Below are 21,583 nucleotides of genomic sequence, written 5' to 3' on the forward strand. Positions count from 1 at the left end.
AGACCAAACGTAAACTGGGCGACCACTTTGCAGAACACCTGAGGTCTGTCCGCAAGAATGACCCAAACCTCCCTGTCGCTTGCCATTTTAACACTCCACCTTGCTCTCTTGCCCACATGTCTGTCCTTGGCTTGCTGCATTGTTCCAGTGAAGCCCAACGCAAACTGGAGGAACAACACCTCATCTTCCGACTAGGCACTTTACAGCCTTCCGGACTGAATACTGAATTCAACAACTTTAGATCTTGAACTCCCTCCTCCATCCCCACCCCCTTTCTGTTTCTTCCCGCTTCCTTTTGTTTTTTCCAATAAATTATATAGATTTTTCTTTTCCCACCTATTTCCATTATTTTAAAATATTTTTAAATCTTTTATGCTCCCCCCACCCCCACTAGAGCTATATCTTGAGTGCCCTACCATCCATTCTTAATTAGCACATTCGTTTAGATATATATTACCAACTTCAACACCTGTGTTCTTTCGTTCTGTTGTCTGTGACATCTTTTGATGATCTGCTTCTATCACTGCTTGCTTGTCCCTACAACCACACCCCTCCTCCGCTTCTCTCCACCCCCCCCCCCCCCCCGCTGACACACACACCTTAAACCAGCTTATATTTCACCCCTTCCTTGGATTCACCTAGTTCTGTTGAAGGGTCATGAGGACTCGAAACGTCAACTCTTTTCTTCTCCACTGATGCTGCCAGACCTGCTGAGTTTTTCCAAGTAATTCTGTTTTTGTTTCCCATCTATCTGCTGCCCTTGTCCTTCTAGGTGGTTGTGGTCGTGGGTTTGGAAGGTGCTGTCTAAGGAGCCTTGGTGAATTCCTGCAGTGCATCTTGTAGATAGTTCACACTGCTGCTACTGTGTGTTGGTGGTGGAGGGAGTGAATGTTTGTGGATGCAGTGCCAATCAAGCGGACTGCACTGTCCTGGATGGTGTCCATCTTCTTCAGTGTTGCAGGAGCTGCACTCATCCAGGCAAGTGGGGAGTATTCCATCACACTCCTGATTTGTGCCTTGTAGGTGGTGGACAGGCTTTGGGGAGTCAGGAGATGAGTTACTCATCACACGATTCCCAGCCTCTGACCTGCTCTTGTAGCCACAGTGTTTATATGGCTAGTCCAGGTCAGTGGCAACCCCAAGGATGTTGAAATTGGGGGATTCAGTGATGGTAACGCCATTGAATATCAAGGGCCAAAGGCTGGATTCTCTCTTGTTGGAGATGGTCATTGTATGATACTTGTGTGGTGCAAATGTTACTTACCACTTGTCAGTCCAAGCCTGGATATTGTCCAGGTCTTTCTGCATTTGGACATGGACTGCTTCAGTATCTGAGTCGTCGCTGAACGTTGAGCAATCAGCGAATGTTCCCACTTCTGACCTTATGATGGAAGGTCGGTCATTGATGAAGCAGCTGAAGGTGACTGGGCCTAGGACACTACCCTGAGGAACTTCTGCAGTGATGTTCTGGAGCTGAGGTGACTGACCTCCAACAATCACAATCATCTTCCTTTGTGCTAGGTATGATCCAACCAGCGGAGAGTTTTTCCCCCTGATTCCCAATGACTCCAGTTTTACTGGGGCTCCTTGATGCCACACTTGGTCAAATGCTGCCTTGATGTCAAGGGCAGTCACTTTCACCTCACCTCGGGAGTTCAGCTCTTTTGTACATGTTTGAACCAAGGTTGTAATGAGGAGCTGAGTGGCCCTGGCGGAACCCAAACTGGGCACCAGTGAGCAGGTTATTGCTAAGCAAGTGCCGCTTGATAGCATTGTTGATGACCCCTTCCATTACTTTACTGATGGAGAGTAGACTGATGGGACGGTAATTGGCTGGGTTGGATTTGTCCAGCTTTTCTGTACAGGACATATCTGGGTAATTTTCCATGCAGCCGAATGGATGCCAATGTTGCAACTGTACTGGAACAGCTTGGCTAGGGGTGTGGAAAGTTCTGGAGCACAAGTCTTCACTACGATTGTCGGAATGTTGTCAGGGCCCATAGCCTTTGCAGTATCCAGTGCCTTCAGTCGTTTCTTGATATCATGTGGAGTGAATCAAATTGGCTGAAAACTGGCATTAGTACTGCTGAGGACCTCTGGAAGAGGCAGAAATGGATCATCCATTTGGTACTGCTGGCTTAAGATTGTTGTGAATGCTTCAGCCTTATCTTTTGCACTGCTGTGCTGGGCTCCTCCATCATTGAGGATGGGGATATTTGTGGAGCCTCCTCCTCCAGTGAGTTGTTTAACTGTCCACCACCATACACGACTGGATGGGGCAGGACTGCAGATCTTGGATCTGATCCATTAGTTCTGGGAACGCTTAGCTCTGTCTATCACTTGCTGCTTATCCTGTTTGGCATGCAAGTAGTCCTGTTTTATAGCTTCATCAGGTTGACACCTTTTTTATTTTAGGTATGCCTGGTGCTGCTCCTGGCATACCCTCCTGCACTCTTCATTAAACCAGGGTTGATCCCTGGCTTGATGGTAATGGTAGAGTGGGGGATATGCCAGGCCATGAGGTTACAGATTGTGCTCGAATACAATTCTGCTGCTGATGGCCGACAGCACCTCATGGTTGCCCAATCTTGAGTTGCTAGATCTGCTCGAAATCTATCATATTTAGCATGGTGTTAGTGCCACACAACACGATGGAGGGTATCCCCAATGTGAAGATGGGACTTCGTCTCCACAATGACTGTGCGGTGGTCACTCCTACCAATACTGTCATGGACTGATGCATCTGAGGCAGGCAGGTTGGTGAGAGTGAGGTCAAGTATGCTTTCCCCTCTTGTTGGTTCCCTCACCACCTGCTGCAGATCCAGTCTAGCAGCTGCGTCATTTAGGACTCAGCCAGCTCAGTCAGTAGTGGTGCTATCGAGCCACCATTGGTGATGGACTTTGAAGTCTCCCACCCAGAGAACATTCTGTGCCCTTGCCACCCTCAGTGCTTCCTCCAAGTGATGTTCAACATGGAGGAGCAGTGATTCGTCAGCTCAGGGAGGGCGGTACGTGGTAATCAGCAGGACGTTTCCTTGCCCATGTTTGACCTGATGCCATGAGGCTTCATGGGGTCCGGAGTCTATGTTGAGGACTCCCAGGGCAACTCCCTCCTGACTGTATACCACTGTGCTGCCACCTCTGCTGATTCTGTCCTGCCACTGGGACAGGATGTACTCAGGGATGGTGATGGTGGAGTTTGGGACATTGTCTGTAAGGTATGATTTTGTGAGGATGACTACGTCAGGCTTTTGCTTGACTAGTCTGTGAGACAGCTCTCCCAATTTTGGCACTGGCCCCCAGATGTTAATTACGAGGACCTTGCAGGGTCGACAGGGCTGCGATTGCCATTGTCGTTTCTGGTGCCTAGGTTCTTAAGGCAGGTGTCAAACTTCATCAATCAATAATGTTATCAGAATATTAATTGCAACACATTAACTATTGAAATAATTTATGCAGAGGGCAAATTCAAGTTAGTTAACCAAATGGTCAAGTTGCAATGGGAATTCTGCAGCCCCATGGCTCCAGTTCTCTAGTGTGGGGCCTAAACTGGTTCTTTCTCATTATCAATTTCCGATAAATCAATAGAACACATTTGTATAAAATGGAAAACAGTCAGTTGGGCAAAGCACAGTGGCCAAAAACTGAAGATAGGCATCACACTATGCCTGTTGCTCTGGGCTGTGAACTCCATGTAATAACAGAGCAAGTCTCACTGCACCTCGAGATTGGGATATTATGAATCCGTTTACTTTTGAAACAGTAAATTGGATTTGAACTGCACAAAATATCTAGCTACAGAGAAAGGGAGCTATTAATCTGGAGAATTATATTGGAAGGGCTGTTGGGATCGAAATGTTTCACTTTTAAAATGTAGCTGAGCGGAGCTCACTAATATTAGACAGATATGTTGGAATTTTTAAATTACCTTCAGAACTTGGAAATATTTGTTTCCTCCCTTTAATTTTACCCTATTGCTGTTTGCATCTCTTGAATTAAATCAAAATTAGGAGGATGGGGGCAGGGCAAAGCATTCACATCCCAATAGAACGAGCAGAGATAAATGGCTCATCTTGTTTGATACTTTGTACTTACCAGTATTCTCGCTAATTATATATTCATCTTCTTTCAGGGGAACGTCACTGTGGCCATCTACTGCTGCTTGAGACTAGAAAGGAGGTGAAAAGTGGAACATTAGCAAATCAAATTATTTGTGCCACCTAAGTGAATAAGAACTGGAAAACAAAAGTAATTCCCTCTATTAAACATCAAATGCATGGCTATTGAGAGCTACTTTTCATTGGTAGAAGAGCTACAATTTTCATGGAAGAAACTCCTATATACAATTTAATTTTGGGAATAGTATAATCAGCAGTAATATGTCATACATAATCTTTGTTTAAAAACCAGTCTCAACTTTAAAAGGGCACAGTATTTATTAAAGGTATGCAGGAACCTACTGTGCTTGGAAAGAGTAAGAAGAATTGGGCACCATTGTCACATTGCCACAGGATGATGTAATTTGAGATTTATGATATAGGAGTTGTACATTTTAGGGCTAACATATTTCCCCCACACGTTTTTCAACACTTTCTACCTTTTGAAGGAGTTAAAAAGAAATCCACTGGCTAAAAATGGTCACCAAGTGTCAATTTCATCATCCAGAATCAGTTACCTATTATCTATCCCATTTTAAAGGGGCAGGAAAAAAATCCAGAATTAAGGAAGATAAAAGGTTTTCAGTTCAGAGGTGATCACCTTTTAGCATTTAGAAAGAAAAAAAACTCACTTTGAAACATCAATTTAGTTACCCCTGGAGAACCAGCAGTTCTAGTCTCCTCTCCTAGCTACTCCAGTCATGTCAGTGCTCTGGAAGGAGACTAGTAAAGCAGCAAAATGTTATTTCAATACTGGCATTTTATCACCACATTCTTGGATTAGTTCTAAGATAGGGACGGGGCAGTACTTCCCTTCTCCAAATCCTTCTCCTCTTCTATAGAGACCAAGTTGCCAGGGATCTGTAGCTTTCACAGCCAGCATTTTTTTGATATGTATGACTCAGTCAATATCACTAACTTGTATACCTACCAACCTAATACGGCTCTTTGGTTAAATTGTACAGTTTCACATCTACTAATGCTTTCTCACATAATTATTCATCTGTATTTTTCTATGAAATAAAAGGTTTGAAAATATTTCTGCAGAGTACTGGTGGCATTTACAAGTGCTGTCATGAAAATAATTCTGAAATTACTTGCATGAGTTATTTTACAAATATCTCCCGTACACAGCCTGCTTGGCAATTTACACAACTGCAACTTCTTCACCAAGGACCTATAGAATTTTGTAGGAAAACAGAGGTAGTTTTATTAGCGTGGAATCCAGAAACAGCACTTTCCGTTAGAGTACAAGTCAAAATTGGCTATGATGGACCACTTTAAATATTTGTGTAGGTTCAATGATTGTGGAATTGGATGCTCACTTGTGCATCTGAACCATGTGCTATCACATCAGGAAGAAAATCAAAACAGGAAATTGCAAAGTTAAACAACTTAAGTGGCATTACCTAAATTGTAGTTAACAACACTTTACAGGGCAAAGTGTAATGATGGACGAGTGAGAATTACTTAAATTGATTTGAGATGTAGAACACTAAGGTAATTATAGCTCTACAACTGGTCAAAAGAGCTGTTTGAGTTGATGAATGGAAGAGTATAGACTGCAGTGTGACTTTTTCCCCTAGGTTATTGGACTTAATACATTAGACAAGTTCAGCGACAGCCACTTAAAACGTGTCAGATTTACATTTTTCAATCTATACTGAACTTAGTGCAATTAACTTGGACCTGTTCCAGAAGCAACTTAGAGACAATTTAATTATTCTGCAATTATAAATACTCACTGAAAAGTGAGATCTCAACAGTCAGCTCAAAGATTTAATGGCCTGCTTTCCATAGAAGTTTTCACACCATTTTTTCTAAATCAGTAAGGGAAATTAAACCTCATTAAAATACTGAATTCAGCATTTGAAACAGAGATTCCCATGTTGCAAATCACACATACACAGGTTGCTCATCAAAGTCTAACCCCAATTTCCATAACATTCCTGCTCATCCCCTTCATTCAACATATTCTGGTGTGAAAACTTCTATGGAGAACAGACCATTAAATCTTTGAGCTGACTGTTGAGATCTCACTTTTCAGTGAGTATTTATAATTGCAGAATAATTAAATTGTCTCTAAGTTGCTTCTGGAACAGGTCCAAGTTAATTGCACTAAGTTCAGTATAGATTGAAAAATGTAAATCTGACATGTGGCTGTCGCTGAACTTGTCTAATGTGTGTTTCCCCCATCTTATGCTCCACTATCTATTGGCAACAGTATGACAATGATCTTGCTTCCATACCTGAACTCTCTCCACAAACTTCTCTGAATTTAAACATCCCTCAAAACCATCTTAAAACCTACTACTTTGGTTCTACTGTCAATCATCCTCAACAATTGCTCTCTTCCAACTGCTGTTCACTGTGGCTCAGTTGGTAGCACTCTCACCTGAGTCAGAAGGTTCTGGGCCCAATTCCCCTCCAGGACCTGTGCACAAAAACCAAGGCTGACACTCCAGTGCAGTTCTTAGGGTGTGCTGCAATGTCAATGTCAGAGATGCCATCTTTTGGATGAGACCCTAAACCGAGGCCTCATTTGCCTGCTCTGGTAAATGCAAATGATCCCATGGCACTATTTCAAAGAAGAGCAGAGGAGTTATACCCGGTATTCTGGCTAATATTTTCCCACATTAACATTAAAAAAAAACAGAATATCATGTCATTACATTTCTGTTTGTGGGAATATGCTGTGCACAAAATTGGCTGCAGCATTTCCTACATAATAACAGTGACTACACTTCAGAAGGACTTATTGGCTATAAAGGTACTTTGAGATGTTAGTTGTAAAAAGCACTATGCAAGTCTTTTTTTTTCTCCTGCTTAGGGGACATCCTAGGGACAGGAGTAGGTCATTTAGCCCTTCAGGCCTGTTTCACTAATCAATGAGAGCATGCAAGGTAACTCCATATCCCTTAATATCATTGATAATTTTTTGTCAGCCAATCTCAGATTTAAAATTGGTTTTGGTCAAGCAAACTGCTAATTTACTGCAACGCAAGGGATTTCCTAATTTCCTTCCTGAAAGCCTGGCTTAATTTTTTTTAGACTAAGCCCCTAGTCCTACACTCCTCGGGTAGCAGAAATAGATTGTGTATCTACCCTGTCCGTTCCCTTTACATCTTGAAAGCTTCAAACAAGTCACCCTAAACGTTCTAAATTCCAGGAATACAATCCAATCTGTGTACTCTCTCCTTGGAATTGAACCCTGGAGTCCAGGTAGCATTCTGGTAAATATACACTGCACTTTCTCCAAGGCCAATATATCCTTCCTAAACAGGGTAAAACCCTGAACAGTAATGTGGGATATTTTTGATATAGTAAAGGCGTTTTTGAAATTTAGCAGCTTAATTTTCAAAAAGTAAACACTTAGCTGAATCATTTTTATCAGTATATGTTTGTAAATTGCATCAGAAAGTTGCATTTTGGGTGAGAATTATTCATTTGGGATGGGAAAGTGAGAAAGTTGCACACCACACAATTTTCAGTGCACATACTTATGGTGGCTCTTTATTATGTTAACATAGTTTGCAATTAGTGCTGGGTTAGTAGAAAGGCCACCTCAACACTACCCTCCAGCACTCACTCATCATCTTTCTATTTCCCCATTTTTAAAGAATCTCATCAAAACTTAGCTTTGCAAACATGCCTTTGAATTAGAATTCCTATTACTACTTAGTGTCCACACACTCCATTCTGGACAGCCAAGAAGAAATATTTTGTGTACTATGAAAAATGCAAGTGCTTTGCTGCTGTCTGGATAATCAAAATGGTTTTTACTTTTGCTCAATATTCCCATTAACAAGTAGTGCAATAGCATTGATTGTTGGATGACATGTTCTATTCCACTCAGTTCCTATCTGAGGCAGGCCAAATAAAGGTGGCAAAGATGATGTGTTTGGAAAATTTCATCCATTCATCACCAAGTAATCATTGTTGCAGTCATCACCACTCAGCTGCCTCCAGACACCTCTATATGGTGTCATCACCAAGTGATTATTGTTGCAGTCATCACCACTCAGCTGCCTCCAGACACCTCTATATGGTGTCACAGAGCACAGGAGGCCGCCATTCAGCTCATCATTCCTTTGTTGGCTCTTTGAAAGAACTATCCACGTAGTCCCATTTCTTTCCCAATAGCTATATAAATCTTTTCTTTTCAAGTATATTTCCAATTTCCTTTTGAAAGTTACAAGTGAATTTGCTTCCACCACTCTTTCAGGAGCGCATTCTGGGGAGAAATTTTTGTGTAGCACCGCTTTTAGTGGCGCTATGCATACTTGCTTCAATTTCCAGGGGAACTCAATGCTGCAAGCCTCTAACTGCATGGCCTGCATGGTATTCTGCACTGTTATCACTGTGATGTTGCCTGCCCCAAGGGAATAAACAGTCTGCAGAGTTGAAACAGTGTTACTCGAACTTATTTCTCCCTTCAGATCAACTCAACGAGTTAAAAATATCTCTCATCTTGCTTCTGGATCTTTTACCATTATGGGTATTTCTAGGGTCGACAGAAAAGGTGTGGAAACAAGTTCCCTGCTTTCCCAGCAGCTGGGAGTACAGGGCACAAGCAAAGTCTGCAGATCCAGTCAAACAAATTGTGGGTATGTCTCATTTGCAAAAGTGGATATGCCCTCCAAATTAAAAACATACATAAGAAAAGGTCCATTTCAGCCATCTTGTTTAGCAAATTGTTAAGGGACAAGTTTTGCTGCCACAGCAATCTAGATGGCAAGGTCATAATGCAGTGGAATTCCCAGATAGCTGGTGGCTAGGAACCTTATGAAAAAAGGTAAAATGTCAGGCCAATGTTCTGCATAGCAGCTAACCACTAAGGGCAGAATGCACAGAAGGTTGACATCAAATGCCTAGTTTAATCCATGATAAACTATAAATGGCAAAATAATGTCAGGGGTCACCTAGAAGCCAAACTTCATATCCAGAAAGCAACCTTATTGGTCTTCCTGCTTTCATAGGAGGAAATGGAAACTCCTTTGGGGGAGGGGAGAGAAGAGAGAGCGCGAAGGGGTGAAGAGTTTTGCTCTTCTCAGTTCCACTCCTTAATTCTATACCTCACATATACTATCAACAGATGCAAATATTTGCAGTAGATTTTATCCTATGCCTGTTTGCACAACAATTACATAACTGCATGACAAACATACAAAATATGAAAGAAAGGAGTAGGAGGACATAATATTGCACTAATAATATTCCAAAAACAAATGAAATACTGATCAGTGATATGCACGTAGTACAGAATAACTTGTTCTAAAAACAAATCAACTGTTTGGAAAAATGTGTTAAGTAAAACATTTATTTAATTGCTATTAGTTAATCTCTGAGGGACATGGAATATGGGGAGTCAAGACCAAGTGCAATGTGCATGTCAATATCGCTAATCAGAAAAAATTGAAATTTGGGGAGCATTGCAGAATTGCATGGAGCCTGAGAATTTTTTTTTTTAAACCGTACAGGCTGAGGGGTTCAGACATACAAAACTGAGGCCTGTAGTACCATCACATACGGGCGGGTCTCAGTACAGAATGGCAAGTTTACATACAATTTCCATTATAATTTCCTTTGTCCACAGTTATAATGAAAAATGCTGACAGAAGTGTGACATGTTATGATCCTGAATCAGACCCCCAAAAGGTTTGATATGATCTGATGAGGGACCAGTAACGTTTTGCTTAAAGTAGGCAAAGTTTGAGATTCAAAGCATTTGATAAGAGAATAAAGCCATAAGATTACACAGGTTTTGAACAAGGATAAACTTTACTATACAAGGTCAGAAAGATAAAACAATTTATAATATCTGTCTCATACTCTAACATTCAGGGTTTATACGAGATACATGTGAATTAACAGGCAAACTGTAGTTGAACACACACTACACAATAAATGGCAGATGTAACCAAGACAGATTCCTCAACAACCCACCCAGATGTCAGCAAACATTAAGTCAACCAAGCTTGTTGAAACACTGTCCCTCTCTTGAAGGATTCCAGTCTTCACTTTCGAAGATCTCGCATTGGAATTTCTCTCCAAAGGTCACTCCAACTTAGTCTCAGCAATGGCCCACCTTGCAGAGTTTCAACCTCAACTCCAGAGGCTCCGATTCCCTTGATTCCCAAGTGTGCGCTCCAGCACTCCTCGCCGAACAGAATACTACTGCTCCAAAGGGCTATTTTCAGCCTGATGGCCTGCAACAGTCAGCAACCTTCTACTGTCTCCTTCGATTGCCAGGGCTTCTCCTGAGCCCGCTCCACTTAAGCTCTGCCAACTGCAGCCCTTTTTATGCTTGGAGCCTCTTTTTTCTTCACTGGAGCCTCTTCGTCCCCTGTCTGGGACTCTCTTATGAGACCTCTCCCTGTCCCCTGCCTGGAACTCTTTTTGGATTATGGTGCCCCACTCATAACCCCATTTTCTTTTTGCACAGGCACACAGGGTCCATCCTCAGCCCCAAGAACCAGAAAATGTCAGATTGCTTATGTGCTGCCCGCTCCTGGTCTGCACATGCACAAAACTCCTGAGGCCTGCTGAGACTTCGGAGTTCCAGGCCCCTACTCTCAACAAGAAGTCAAGTCAGACCTCATTACAGACAAAAATGTGGCAACAGGGAATAAAATTTTATATGCAGGTACTATGCACAGATGCAATGTTTTAAATATATTATAGATGGAAAGTGAGGTTGAATAATCAAGATCCATACTGCAGATACAAACTGAGTAGTGTGGAAAAGTGCATAATCATTTAATTTCTCATCCATCTATATTATTGACGAGAAAAATGACGAAGGCAAGGAATTCCAGTTTTGAAGTTAGAAGTGACTGAGTAGAAAGTAATGCAATCAGTTTTGATTTCAACACAGGTAATGAAGTATGCAGGAGCAAGAGCATATAGGAAAGGTTATTTGCATCCTACAACATCAAACTAATTTGGACATTTTTTTTAAGCTATTTACAAACTGAGGAACATTTTTTGCTACCTCAGAATAAAATGGTTAAGGCAGAAAGTCAAAAAAGCAGAGATAATTATTAAACTATATTTCAGAATGTTTGCTGTTCAAATTCTGCAGGATGTCCTCCGAATGTCTTCTGTGCATGAACTGTCCTTCATGACACTATTTCACAAGGCAAATGAGCCATATAAATGACATCTGCTTTATTATATAAGTAAAAACCGATTCTACTCTAACAACATCACAAACCATATTAGAGCAAAATAGGCAGACAAGTCTTCTTAATAATGTTATGAATATCCCATTTAACAAGAATTCCATCTGCATCGCTCAATGTAATAAGCCTATGCTTCTGGTTAAATTCCACCCTTTATATAACTGAATATGCAACATTGATATTGCTCTACATATTCAGCTTCTCGGTTTATAAGAAAAGCAAACTGCAATGAAAGTAATAGTGATTATTACGTTTTAACCCTTTGGTTAAAACTTTTATTCAACTCTAAAGGCTGAAGAAATTGATTTTAACATTTACTCTCATGACATTGAGCAATGCACTAAAAAAGCACCAACAAATGCTACAATGTTTATTTAGCATGCCAATAGCAATAATGAATTTAAGTGGTTTTGATGTTACATGCTTGTGTGATTCATTTAATAGGCTGCCTCAAATTCCTCTTTCTGCCCAAAGATGTTACCATCAGTTTCATACCCTAGTATTTTTTAGCTTAAAATTCTCTCCCCAATCACAACCAATATTTTAAAAGTGAGCAACAACAGTAGTCATTAAGATTTCTGTGAAGTACAGGGATGAGTGTGAGATTTGCTTTGTTGATTTGAATGGTGAAAGAACATTCAACTGTATATTTTGTCTTTCCAAGACTGAATTGTGTCTGAAGACAGCATCTGCTTTTATAACTCTGCTATCAAGTACTTGTAGTGCGATCAACTTGTGGTGATGAATTAAGAGCTTTCATAAACCGAATTAACACATTATGGCACTGGTTTAAGGGAAACTTTTTTCCTTATATGTAGTGTCATGGCAACAATGCACCAAGCAAGTCCAGTGATAACCTGACTAAACAGCATTTCAACTCATCACCTCGACAACCTTAAAGCCTACTGGGAATACTACGCCAACTGCAGTCAGGATTGCTTTTTAAAAAAATATTGTTTTACACTTTCCCTGCTTAACAAAATTGGCTAAAAAAAACACATGTTGGCGTACATGAGTGTGCTCCCAGGACCCACAACTAGCATATAAGGCAGGATAAAACAGCGCGAGGAGAGCGGCGGAGACGCAGGATAAAGGAGCACGAGGAGAGCGGCGGAGACGCAGGATAAAAGTGAACAAGGAGAGCAGCAGAGACACAGGATAAAAGTGAACGAGGAGAGCAGCGGAGACGCAGGATAAAAGTGAACGAGGAGAGCTGCGGAGACGCAGGATAAAAGTGAACAAGGAGAGCGGCGGAGCCACAGGATAAAAGTGAACGAGGAGAGTGGTGGAGACACAGGATAAAACTGAAAATGTGACATCACTGGAAAGCTGTGACTTGATTGGTTGGTAGGAAATCTGCACCAAAGTTGAAAAACATTGCAAAGCTCATTAATAAATTAATTAACTAAGTAGAGATGGCTGGGCAGGGGATGTGCTGCAGCCGAATAACGTGGGAGCTGGCTGATCCCAGTGCAAGCCGCAGTGACCATATCTGCAGCAAGTGTTGGTTGCTGGAGGAACTCCGGCTCAGAATTGATGAGCTGGACTCCGAGCTCCGGACGCTGCGGCACATCTGGGAGGGGGAGAGATCCTGGATGCTTTGTTTCAGGAGGCAGTCAAACCCGGTAGATTAAGTGCCTCAAATTCGGTCAGTGGTCAAGGTCAGCAGGGTGTGACTGCAAGTGAGGCATGTAGAGGGATCCTGTGTTCAGGAACAGAGGAGCCTCAGCTCTTGACCTTGTCCAACAGGTACGAGGTACTTGCTCCCTGTGTGGATGAGGAACAGGGCTGTAGGGAGGATGAGCCAGCTGACCACGGCACCGTGCCACAGGAGGCCATTCAAGAGGGGGGAGCAAAAAGACAAGTGGCGGTTGTAGGGGATTCTATAGTTAGGGGAATTGATAGCATCCTTTGTAAGCAGGATCGAGAGTCCTGCATGGTATGGTGCCAGGGTGAGGGATATCTCTGAACGGCTTGAAAGAATTTTGAAGATGGAGGGGGAGGATCCAGTTGTTGTGGTCCATGTTGGGACAAATAACATAGGTAAGACTAGGAAAGAGGACCTGGTTGAGGATTATCAGGAACTAGGAACAATTAAAGAACAGGTCCTCAAAGGTTATAATCTCCGGATTACTACCCGAGCCACATGCAAATTGGCATAGGGACGCGAGAATAAGGGAAGTAAACAGGTGGCTAAAGGAGTGATGCAGGAAAGAGGGGTTCCATTTCATGGGCCACTGGCATCAGTATTGGAACAGGAGGGATCTGTACCGTTGGGACGATCTCCACCTGAATCGATCTGGGACCAATGTTCTAGCAAAAAGGGTAAATAGGGTGGTCAACAGGACTTTAAACTAGAAAGTGGGGGGGAAGGGAAAGGTAAAACTCCAAGTATGACTAATGGGAAACAAAGCAGCAGGTTAGCATGTGGGGGGCTGGATTCAACTTCATGGAAAATTATGAAAAAATTGAAAAGGAAAGAGAGCCCAGGAGAGGCTATTAAAGTCTCCAGACTACAAAATAGGACAGAGTATTTGGAAAGGGCTAGGAATCTAACTTCAAGCACATCAGATAAAGGGATGACAATGAGAAGGGGGATGGGAAATACAGGACTGAAGGTGTTGTATCTGAATGCACGCAGTATACGAAATAAGGTAAATGAGCTTGTGGCACAGATTGAAATTGGCAGTTATGATGTGGTGGACATGGCGGAGATATGGCAGCAAGGGGATCAGGACTGGGAGCTAAATATCCAAGGATATACATCCTATCAAAAAGATAGGCAGTTGGCAGAGGCAATGGGGTTGCTTTGTTAGTAAGAAATGAAATTAAATCGATAGCAAGAAACGACAGAGTCAGATGATGTAAAATCTGTGTGGGTAGAGTTTGAGGAACCGCAAAGGTAAAAAAACCATAATGGGAGTTATGTACAGGCCTCCGAAAAGTAGTCAGGATGTGGGGCACAAGATACACCAGGACATAGAAAAGGCATGTAAGAAAGGCAAGGTTACAGTGATCATGCAGGATTTCAATATGCAGGTAGACTGGGAAAATCAGGTTGATAGTGGATCCCAAGAAAATGAAGTTTTAGAACATCTATGAGATGGCTTTTTGGAGCAGCTTGTGGTGGACCCCACTGGGGAAAAGGCAATTCTAGATTTAGTGATGTGGAACGAGGCAGATTTGATAAGGGAGCTTAAGGTGAAGGAACCCTTAGGAGGAAGTGACCATAATATGATAGAATTTACCCTGCAATTTGAGAGGAAAAAGCTGGAATCAGATATAACAGTAATACAGTTGAATAAAGGTAACTACAGAGGCATGAGGGAGGAGCTGGCCAGAATTGACTGGGAGTTGAACCTAGCAGGAAAGACAGTAGAACAGCATGGCAGGAGTTTCTGGGAGTAATTTGGGAGACACAGCAAAAATGCATCCCTAGGAAGAAGCAGCATACTAAAGGGAGGACGAGGCAACCATGGCTGACAAGGGAAGTCGGGGACAGCATAAAAGCTAAAGAGAAAGCATACAATGCGGCAAAGAGCAGTGGGAAGCCAGGGAATTGTGAAGCCTACAAAGACCAACAGAGGACAACTAAAAAAGAAATAAGAGGGAGAAGATTAAATATGAGGGCAAACTAGCCAGTAATATAAAAGAAGATTGCAAGAGTTTTTTTTAGATATATAAAAGGTAAGAGAGAGGCAAAAGTGGACATTGGGCCGCTGGAAAATGACACTGGAGAAGTAATAATGGGGTACAAAGAAATGGCAGAGGAACTAAATAGGTACTTTGCGTCAGTCTCCACGGAGGAAGACATGAGTGACATCCCCAAAATTCAAGAGAGTCGGAAGGGCAGAGGTGAGTATGGTGGCCATTACCAAGGAGAAGGTGCTAGGAAACTTGAAAGGTCTGAAAGTGGATAAATCACCTGGACTAGATGGATTACACCCCAGCGTTCTGAAGAAGAGAGCTGAAGAGATAGTGGAGGCGTTAGTGGTGATCTTTCAGGAATCACTGGAGTCAGGGAGGGTCCCAGAGGACTGGAAAATCACTAACGTAACCCCCCTGTTTAAGAAGGGAGAGGCAAAAGACGAGAAATTACAGGCCGATTAGCCTGACCTCGGTCGTTGGTAAGATTTTAGAGTCCATTATTAAGGATGAAATTTCAGAATACTTGGAAATGCATGGTAAAATAGGGCAAAGTCAGCATGGCTTCATCAAGGGGAGGTGATGCCTGACAAATCTGTTAGAATTCTTTGAAGAGGTAACGAGCAAATTAGACAAAGGAGAGCCAATGGATGTTATCTACTTGGACTTCCAGAAGGCTTTTGACAAGGTGTCGCACAGGAGGCTGCTCAGTAAGGTAAGAGCCCATGGTGTTTGAGGCAAGATACTGGCATGGATAGAACATTGGCTGTCTGGCAGGAGGCAGAGAGTGGGGATGAGGGGGTCATTCTCAGGATGGTGGCCGGTGACTAGTGGAGTTCCGCAAGGATCAGTGTTGAGACCACAACTTTCCACTTTATACATTAATGATCTAGATGAAGGAACTGAGAGCATTCTGGCTAAGTTTGCAGATGTTACAAAGATAGATGGAGGGACAGATAGTATTGAGGAGGCGAGGAGGCTGCAGAAGGATTTAGACAGGTTAGGAGAATGGACAAAGAAGTGGCAAATGAAATACAACGTGGGGAAGTGTGAGGTCATGCACTTTGGTAGGAAGAATAGAGGCAAATACTATTTTCTAAATGGGAAGAGAATTCAGAAATCTGGAGTGCAAGGGGACTTGGGAGTCCTAGTCCAGGATTCTCTTAGGGTTAACTTGCAGATTGAGTTGGTAGTTAGGAAGACAAATGCAATGTTGGCATTTATTTCGAGAGGACTAGAATATAAAAGCAGGGATATGCTGCTGAGGCTTTATAAGGCTCTAGTCAGACCACATTTAGAATATTGAGCGCAATTTTGGGCCACGTATCTCAGGAAGGATGTGCTGGCCCTGGAGAGGGTCCAGAGGAGGTTCATGAGAATGATCCCAGGAATGAAAGGCTTAACATATGAGAAACGTTTGAGGACTCTGGGTCTATACTCGATGGAGTTTAGAAGGATGAGGGGGCATCTGATTGAAACTTACAGAATACTGAAAGGCCTGGATAGAGTGGATGTGGGGAAGATGTTTCCATTAGTAGGAGAGACTAGGACCCGAGGGATCAGCCTCAGAGTAAAGGGAAGACCTTTTAGAACAGAGGTGAGGAGAAACATCTTTAGCCAGAGATTGGTGGATCTATGGAATTCATTGCCACAGAAGGCTGTGGAGGCCAGATCATTGAGTGTATTTAAGACCGAGATAGATAGGTTCTTGATTGGTAAGGGGATCAAAGGTTACGGGGAGAAGGCAGGAGAATGGGGTTGAGAAACTTATCAGCCATGATTGAATGGCGAAGCAGACTCAATGGGCCGAATGGCCTAATTTCTGTTCTTATATCTTATGGTCTTTGAGTTTCCCACAAAATTCCCGAATGGGAAATCCAAACAGAAGGGCACATGATACAATAGCAAGCAAGGAAATCTGGAACTCTTCCCTTCACCACACCCTCCCCCACCCTTAAAAAAGGCTATAGGTATTGAGTCAATTGAAATGCTAAAGATAGATTTGTGTTGTAGTGTTCAATCCATTATTGGTCCAATTAGATTATTATTTGCCTTTCTTAAATATACAGAATTTAATCTAAATCTGAATATTACACTAGTAAAATGCAATATTTTACAGATGCAATCCGCTTTTATATATTGGCCTTGGAAGGGGTGCAGCGCAGATCCACTAGAAAGCCACTAGGGCTCAAGAGTTAAATATGATGTGAGATTACATGAACTAGGTTTGCATTCCTCGCAATGTAGAAGGTGAAGGGGGTCAAGTAATTGAGGTTTTTAGGATTTTAAAAAGAGACTTATAAGGTAGAAATGCCAAGACTTTTCCTGCTGGTGCAGGAGTCTAGGATAAGGGGACATAACTTCAAAAATCAAGTCAAGCTATTTAGGAGAGAAGTTAGGAAACATTTCCTCACACAAAGGGTGGAACTCTCCAACAAAAACGCAGATGTTAGCTCAATTAATAATTTTAATTAGGAGATGACTTGATTTTTGCTAGGCAACGATGCTGTTATTAAGCAACATGGAGTCGAGAAGGGTGGATGGAGTTAGGGTACAGATCAGCCATGATCTAACTGAATGTTGGAACACACTTCAGGGGCTGAAAAGTTTACTCCTGTTCCAACATTCATATTTACGTAGATATCCTCAGCTTCCACATTTTTTTAAATTAAATCCTTATCTAGTAAATAATTCTTCTACACCTGCATACCAGACAATATGTCACTCCTAAATTTGTATTATATATATTTAGATGGTAATACCATTAGTTACTCTAGCTACTTTACTATGTCCAAGTCATCCTAAGTTAGATTTCTAGGATCAGTGATATTTAATCATCCTACTTGATGCATCTCCACCATTTGTCTAACATCAACCATCTATCTCCATGTTTGCAGTCTGAACTCAATTCACCAGTGTCATTAGGCTCACCCTCAATCGTAATAATTAATTCTATTGACTGCACAATATCAAAGCTCTCTAGGCAACATGGTAAACTGAGTTACAATGCCAAAGTTTCAAATATACTTACCATTTAATATCAGAATCTGGTTGTCCTGCATATCTAATCAATCTCCAGGTTATCAGCTCCCTGTGCAAGTTTCAACATTTGTTTCATATTTCTTTACTCCTCAAATTTGTTTTCATTAGGAAGAAAATACTTGCAAGCTCATTACAGCTTCAGTGATTCAAATCTTAAAACCATTGCATTTGCCCCAGTTGCCTTTTGCAAATACGTCCACTATAAATAGATATTTAGCTCCTGCAATCTCATTAAGGCTCTACAAAGAACCCAATATTATGTCCATATCATACATGACGTGCCTAGCTGTACATCCAAAAACTCAATTTGATATAGCAGTGAGTACCTTATTGTGAGTTACACTATTGTTGATAGGAAGCGAAACTGGTGAAATACTACCTCTTGATTTGGCAACTTACACACTCTGCTACACTGTGTTTCTGTTGCAGTGCAAAGCCAAAGCCACTCTGTTTCAATTCCTGCTGTGTAAATATAACATATGAGATTCAGGGGTGAAAAGGAAATGAGAACTTAATAATTAATTATCTAAAAGCTAACTTCAAAAAATTAGAATGATGCCAGCTATAAAGTTATGCTTTTGTAAAATTATTCTTTTATGGGATCAACATTTATTGCCCATTCCGAACTGCCCTTAGGAAAGTGATGGTGTGTGCTTTCATGAACCACTGCAGTCCATCTGGTGTAGGTACACCCACAATGTTGTACATTATGTTACTGTACATAATTCAATATGCCATAAAATAAGTATGCTATATACAGAAGAATAACTTTTGAATTACTGATGAAGCTGGAAAACTGCTGTGACATCCATGTTAGGTGCAATTACACTAAATCCTTTTAAGTTTATCACCTAAAATGATATGTTAGGAAATGACAAGTTAATTACACAGGTAGATGGATCTCTTTTTCATTGCCCACACTATCGTTATGCTTAATCAAGATGTGACAGTTCACATAATCTTGCTGATGCATGAAGATCAAAACTGAAAGATCATCTTTGAAGTGTTAACCTTCCTGTGCAATTTTCAGAATGTAAACATGCTTGTCACACAAAAAAGGGACAAAATAGTAGACTTAGTTCCTTAGAAGTATGAAAGTCATTCAAAACCTTTCTAGCATAAAATAAGCTTCCATCTTAGTTAGTTGGGTTGTTACTAAGCCATACAGACCAGGAAGCTTTTGGGATAACTGTAGAAAAAGAGTGTTATTTTAAAAAATGATAAATCCCTGGACCCCAACAGCATATGCCCTCAGATGTTGAAAAACGTGACAGAGGGAGCAGCAGAGGTTCTGGCCACAATTTTCCAATCCTACTTAAATGTGACAATTTTTGTCGTGAGGCTGGAGAGTAGTCAATGCAACAGGGAGGGCAAACAAACTATAGACTAACAGTTTTATATATATTTGTGGGTTTGGATAAAGTTTGTAGCAACTATAAATGTCTGAATTAATGAAGGACAGTCAGCATGGATTTTTAAAGGTAAGTTGTGTCTTGATAAATGAGTTTTTTGTGGGCATTAATTTGTTAAGCAGAATGTAGTAGATTCAGCATATGTAGATTTTCAGAAGGCAGTTGATAAGCTGTTTCAGAGGTTTTCTAGAAAAATTCAGGTGTGTGCTAAAGGAGAATTGTGGCAATATGGATAGAAAGTTGCTTGCCAAACAGCAAATAGCTAATGTTGCTTGATTGGAGGAGGGTTGGAAGTAGTGTATCTCTGGAGTTGCTGCGGCACCCACTTTTTGTTCCTAGTATATAAAGGTAGTTTGGACTTGGATGTAGGAAGCAATGGCTCAAAACTTACTGATAACACAAAAATAGGACGTATGGCAAATAGTGAAGAAGGTTGTTAAACACACTTCGAGAAGACAGATAGAAAAGTAGGTAGGGCTGACAGATTCCAGATGCAGTTTAATCAACGGAAATGTGAGGTAATACATCCTAGGAAGGGAAAAAAGGAATGGCAGCACACACTTGACAGAAAGACACCAATGGGGGTAGACAAACAAAGTAATCTAGGGATTCAAACACATGGCCCACTGAAAGTTTGAGTGTAGGTAAATAAAACTATAAAAAAGGGCCTACAGCACTAAATAAGTAATGGGGACTTATCTGTGCCATCACCAAGACCACCTATTTCCATTTCTGTAACATTGCCTGATTACGCCCTTCCCTCAATGTATTTGTTGCTGAAACCCTCATGCAGCCTTTGTTACCTCTAAGCTTGAATATTCCAACACATCTCATTCTACTCTCTGTAAATGAGGTCAACCAAGACTCTGCTGCCGGTGTCCTTTCTTGTGCCAAGTTCCATTCAGTCACTACCGCTGTGCTTGCTGACCTACATTACCTACCAGTCAAGCAATGCCTCAATTTTAAAATTCTCCCTCCATGGTCTTGTTCTCCCATCTCTGTAATTTCCTTCAACTCCATAGCCCTCCAATATATCTGTGCTCATCTAATTCTGGCCATTTGAGCATCCCCAATTTTAAATGCTCCACCATTGATGGCTATGTCTTCAGCTGCCTCGGTCCTGAGCTCTACAATGCCTTCCCTAAACCCCTCTGTACCTCTTTCCTTCTTTATGTTCCTCAAAACTTCTCCTTTTAACCAAGCTTTTGGCCCTGATATTGCCTTATGTGACAGTTTCAAATTTTATTTCATGATGCTCCTGTAGTGCCTTGGAACTTTTTATTACATTAAAGGCACAAAAATAAAAGTTGATGCTTTATACAAAATATTGGTTAGGCTAGAGAACTAAGTAAGTTTTGGGCACCAGAAAGATCATTAAAGCCTTAAAGAGCACACAATGTGGATTCACCAGGAAGAAGCCAGGGATGGAAAACTATGATTGTAGGAACTTAAAATACCAGGGTTATTCCATAAGTACAGAAAGCCAAGGAGCTTTAATAGAGTGAAAAGGGAAAGGTGATTTCCTCTGGTTTGGGTGTCGTGGTGATGACAGGTCATCAATTTATGAACTCTGAAGAGTCATATGGACTCAATACTTTAATACTGTTTCTCTCCCCACAGATGCTGCCAGACCGGCTGAGTTTTCCCAGAATTTTTTGTTTTTATTTCAGATTTCCAGCATTCGCAGTGTTTTGCTTTTATCAATTTATGATTTTCACGAAAAGCATGAAGAGAAGGGTTAGAGGAAAGTTATTTACAAAGGTTTTATGAGTATAGATTACTTTGCTACATGGCTGAGGCAGAGACTACAGGATCTTTTAAAGAGAAAATGGCATAAATATTTGAAGCAGAGGAAGAAATAGAGCTATGGGAATAGAGCTCTAGCAAAGAACAGGCACAAACAATGAGACAAATGGCCTCTTTCTATGCTGTAGAAGGTTTCATTATCCCATGTGCAAACCCAATAAAATATGCTGCAAATAATCACAGTCTAAGCTCATGTATGAGAATTAGCTAGGTGAGTGAGGTGCCAGAGGATAAACAGCATCTACGAAGCCATATCCAGCATGAACTGGGAGAAAAAAAAAACTCAACTCCTGCTGAGCTCTGAAGATAATAAACCCTGGTGCTTACATCAAATGAT

At 41.4% G+C, this 21,583-nt stretch overlaps 1 protein-coding gene across 1 annotated transcript in view; it reads right to left on the minus strand.

Annotated features, from left to right (window-relative positions):
- The window catches only part of mydgf (myeloid-derived growth factor), a 79,043-nt gene that overhangs the window by 2,803 nt on the left and 54,657 nt on the right, over positions 1–21,583 (minus strand). The window contains exon 5 of the mRNA XM_041203813.1: positions 4,096–4,168. Coding sequence (XP_041059747.1) covers positions 4,096–4,168 — 73 coding nt within the window. The remainder of the gene's footprint in view (positions 1–4,095; positions 4,169–21,583) is intronic.

The sequence above is a fragment of the Carcharodon carcharias genome, chromosome 14 (assembly GCF_017639515.1).
Source record: "Carcharodon carcharias isolate sCarCar2 chromosome 14, sCarCar2.pri, whole genome shotgun sequence".
Taxonomy (NCBI): Eukaryota; Metazoa; Chordata; class Chondrichthyes; order Lamniformes; family Lamnidae; genus Carcharodon; species Carcharodon carcharias.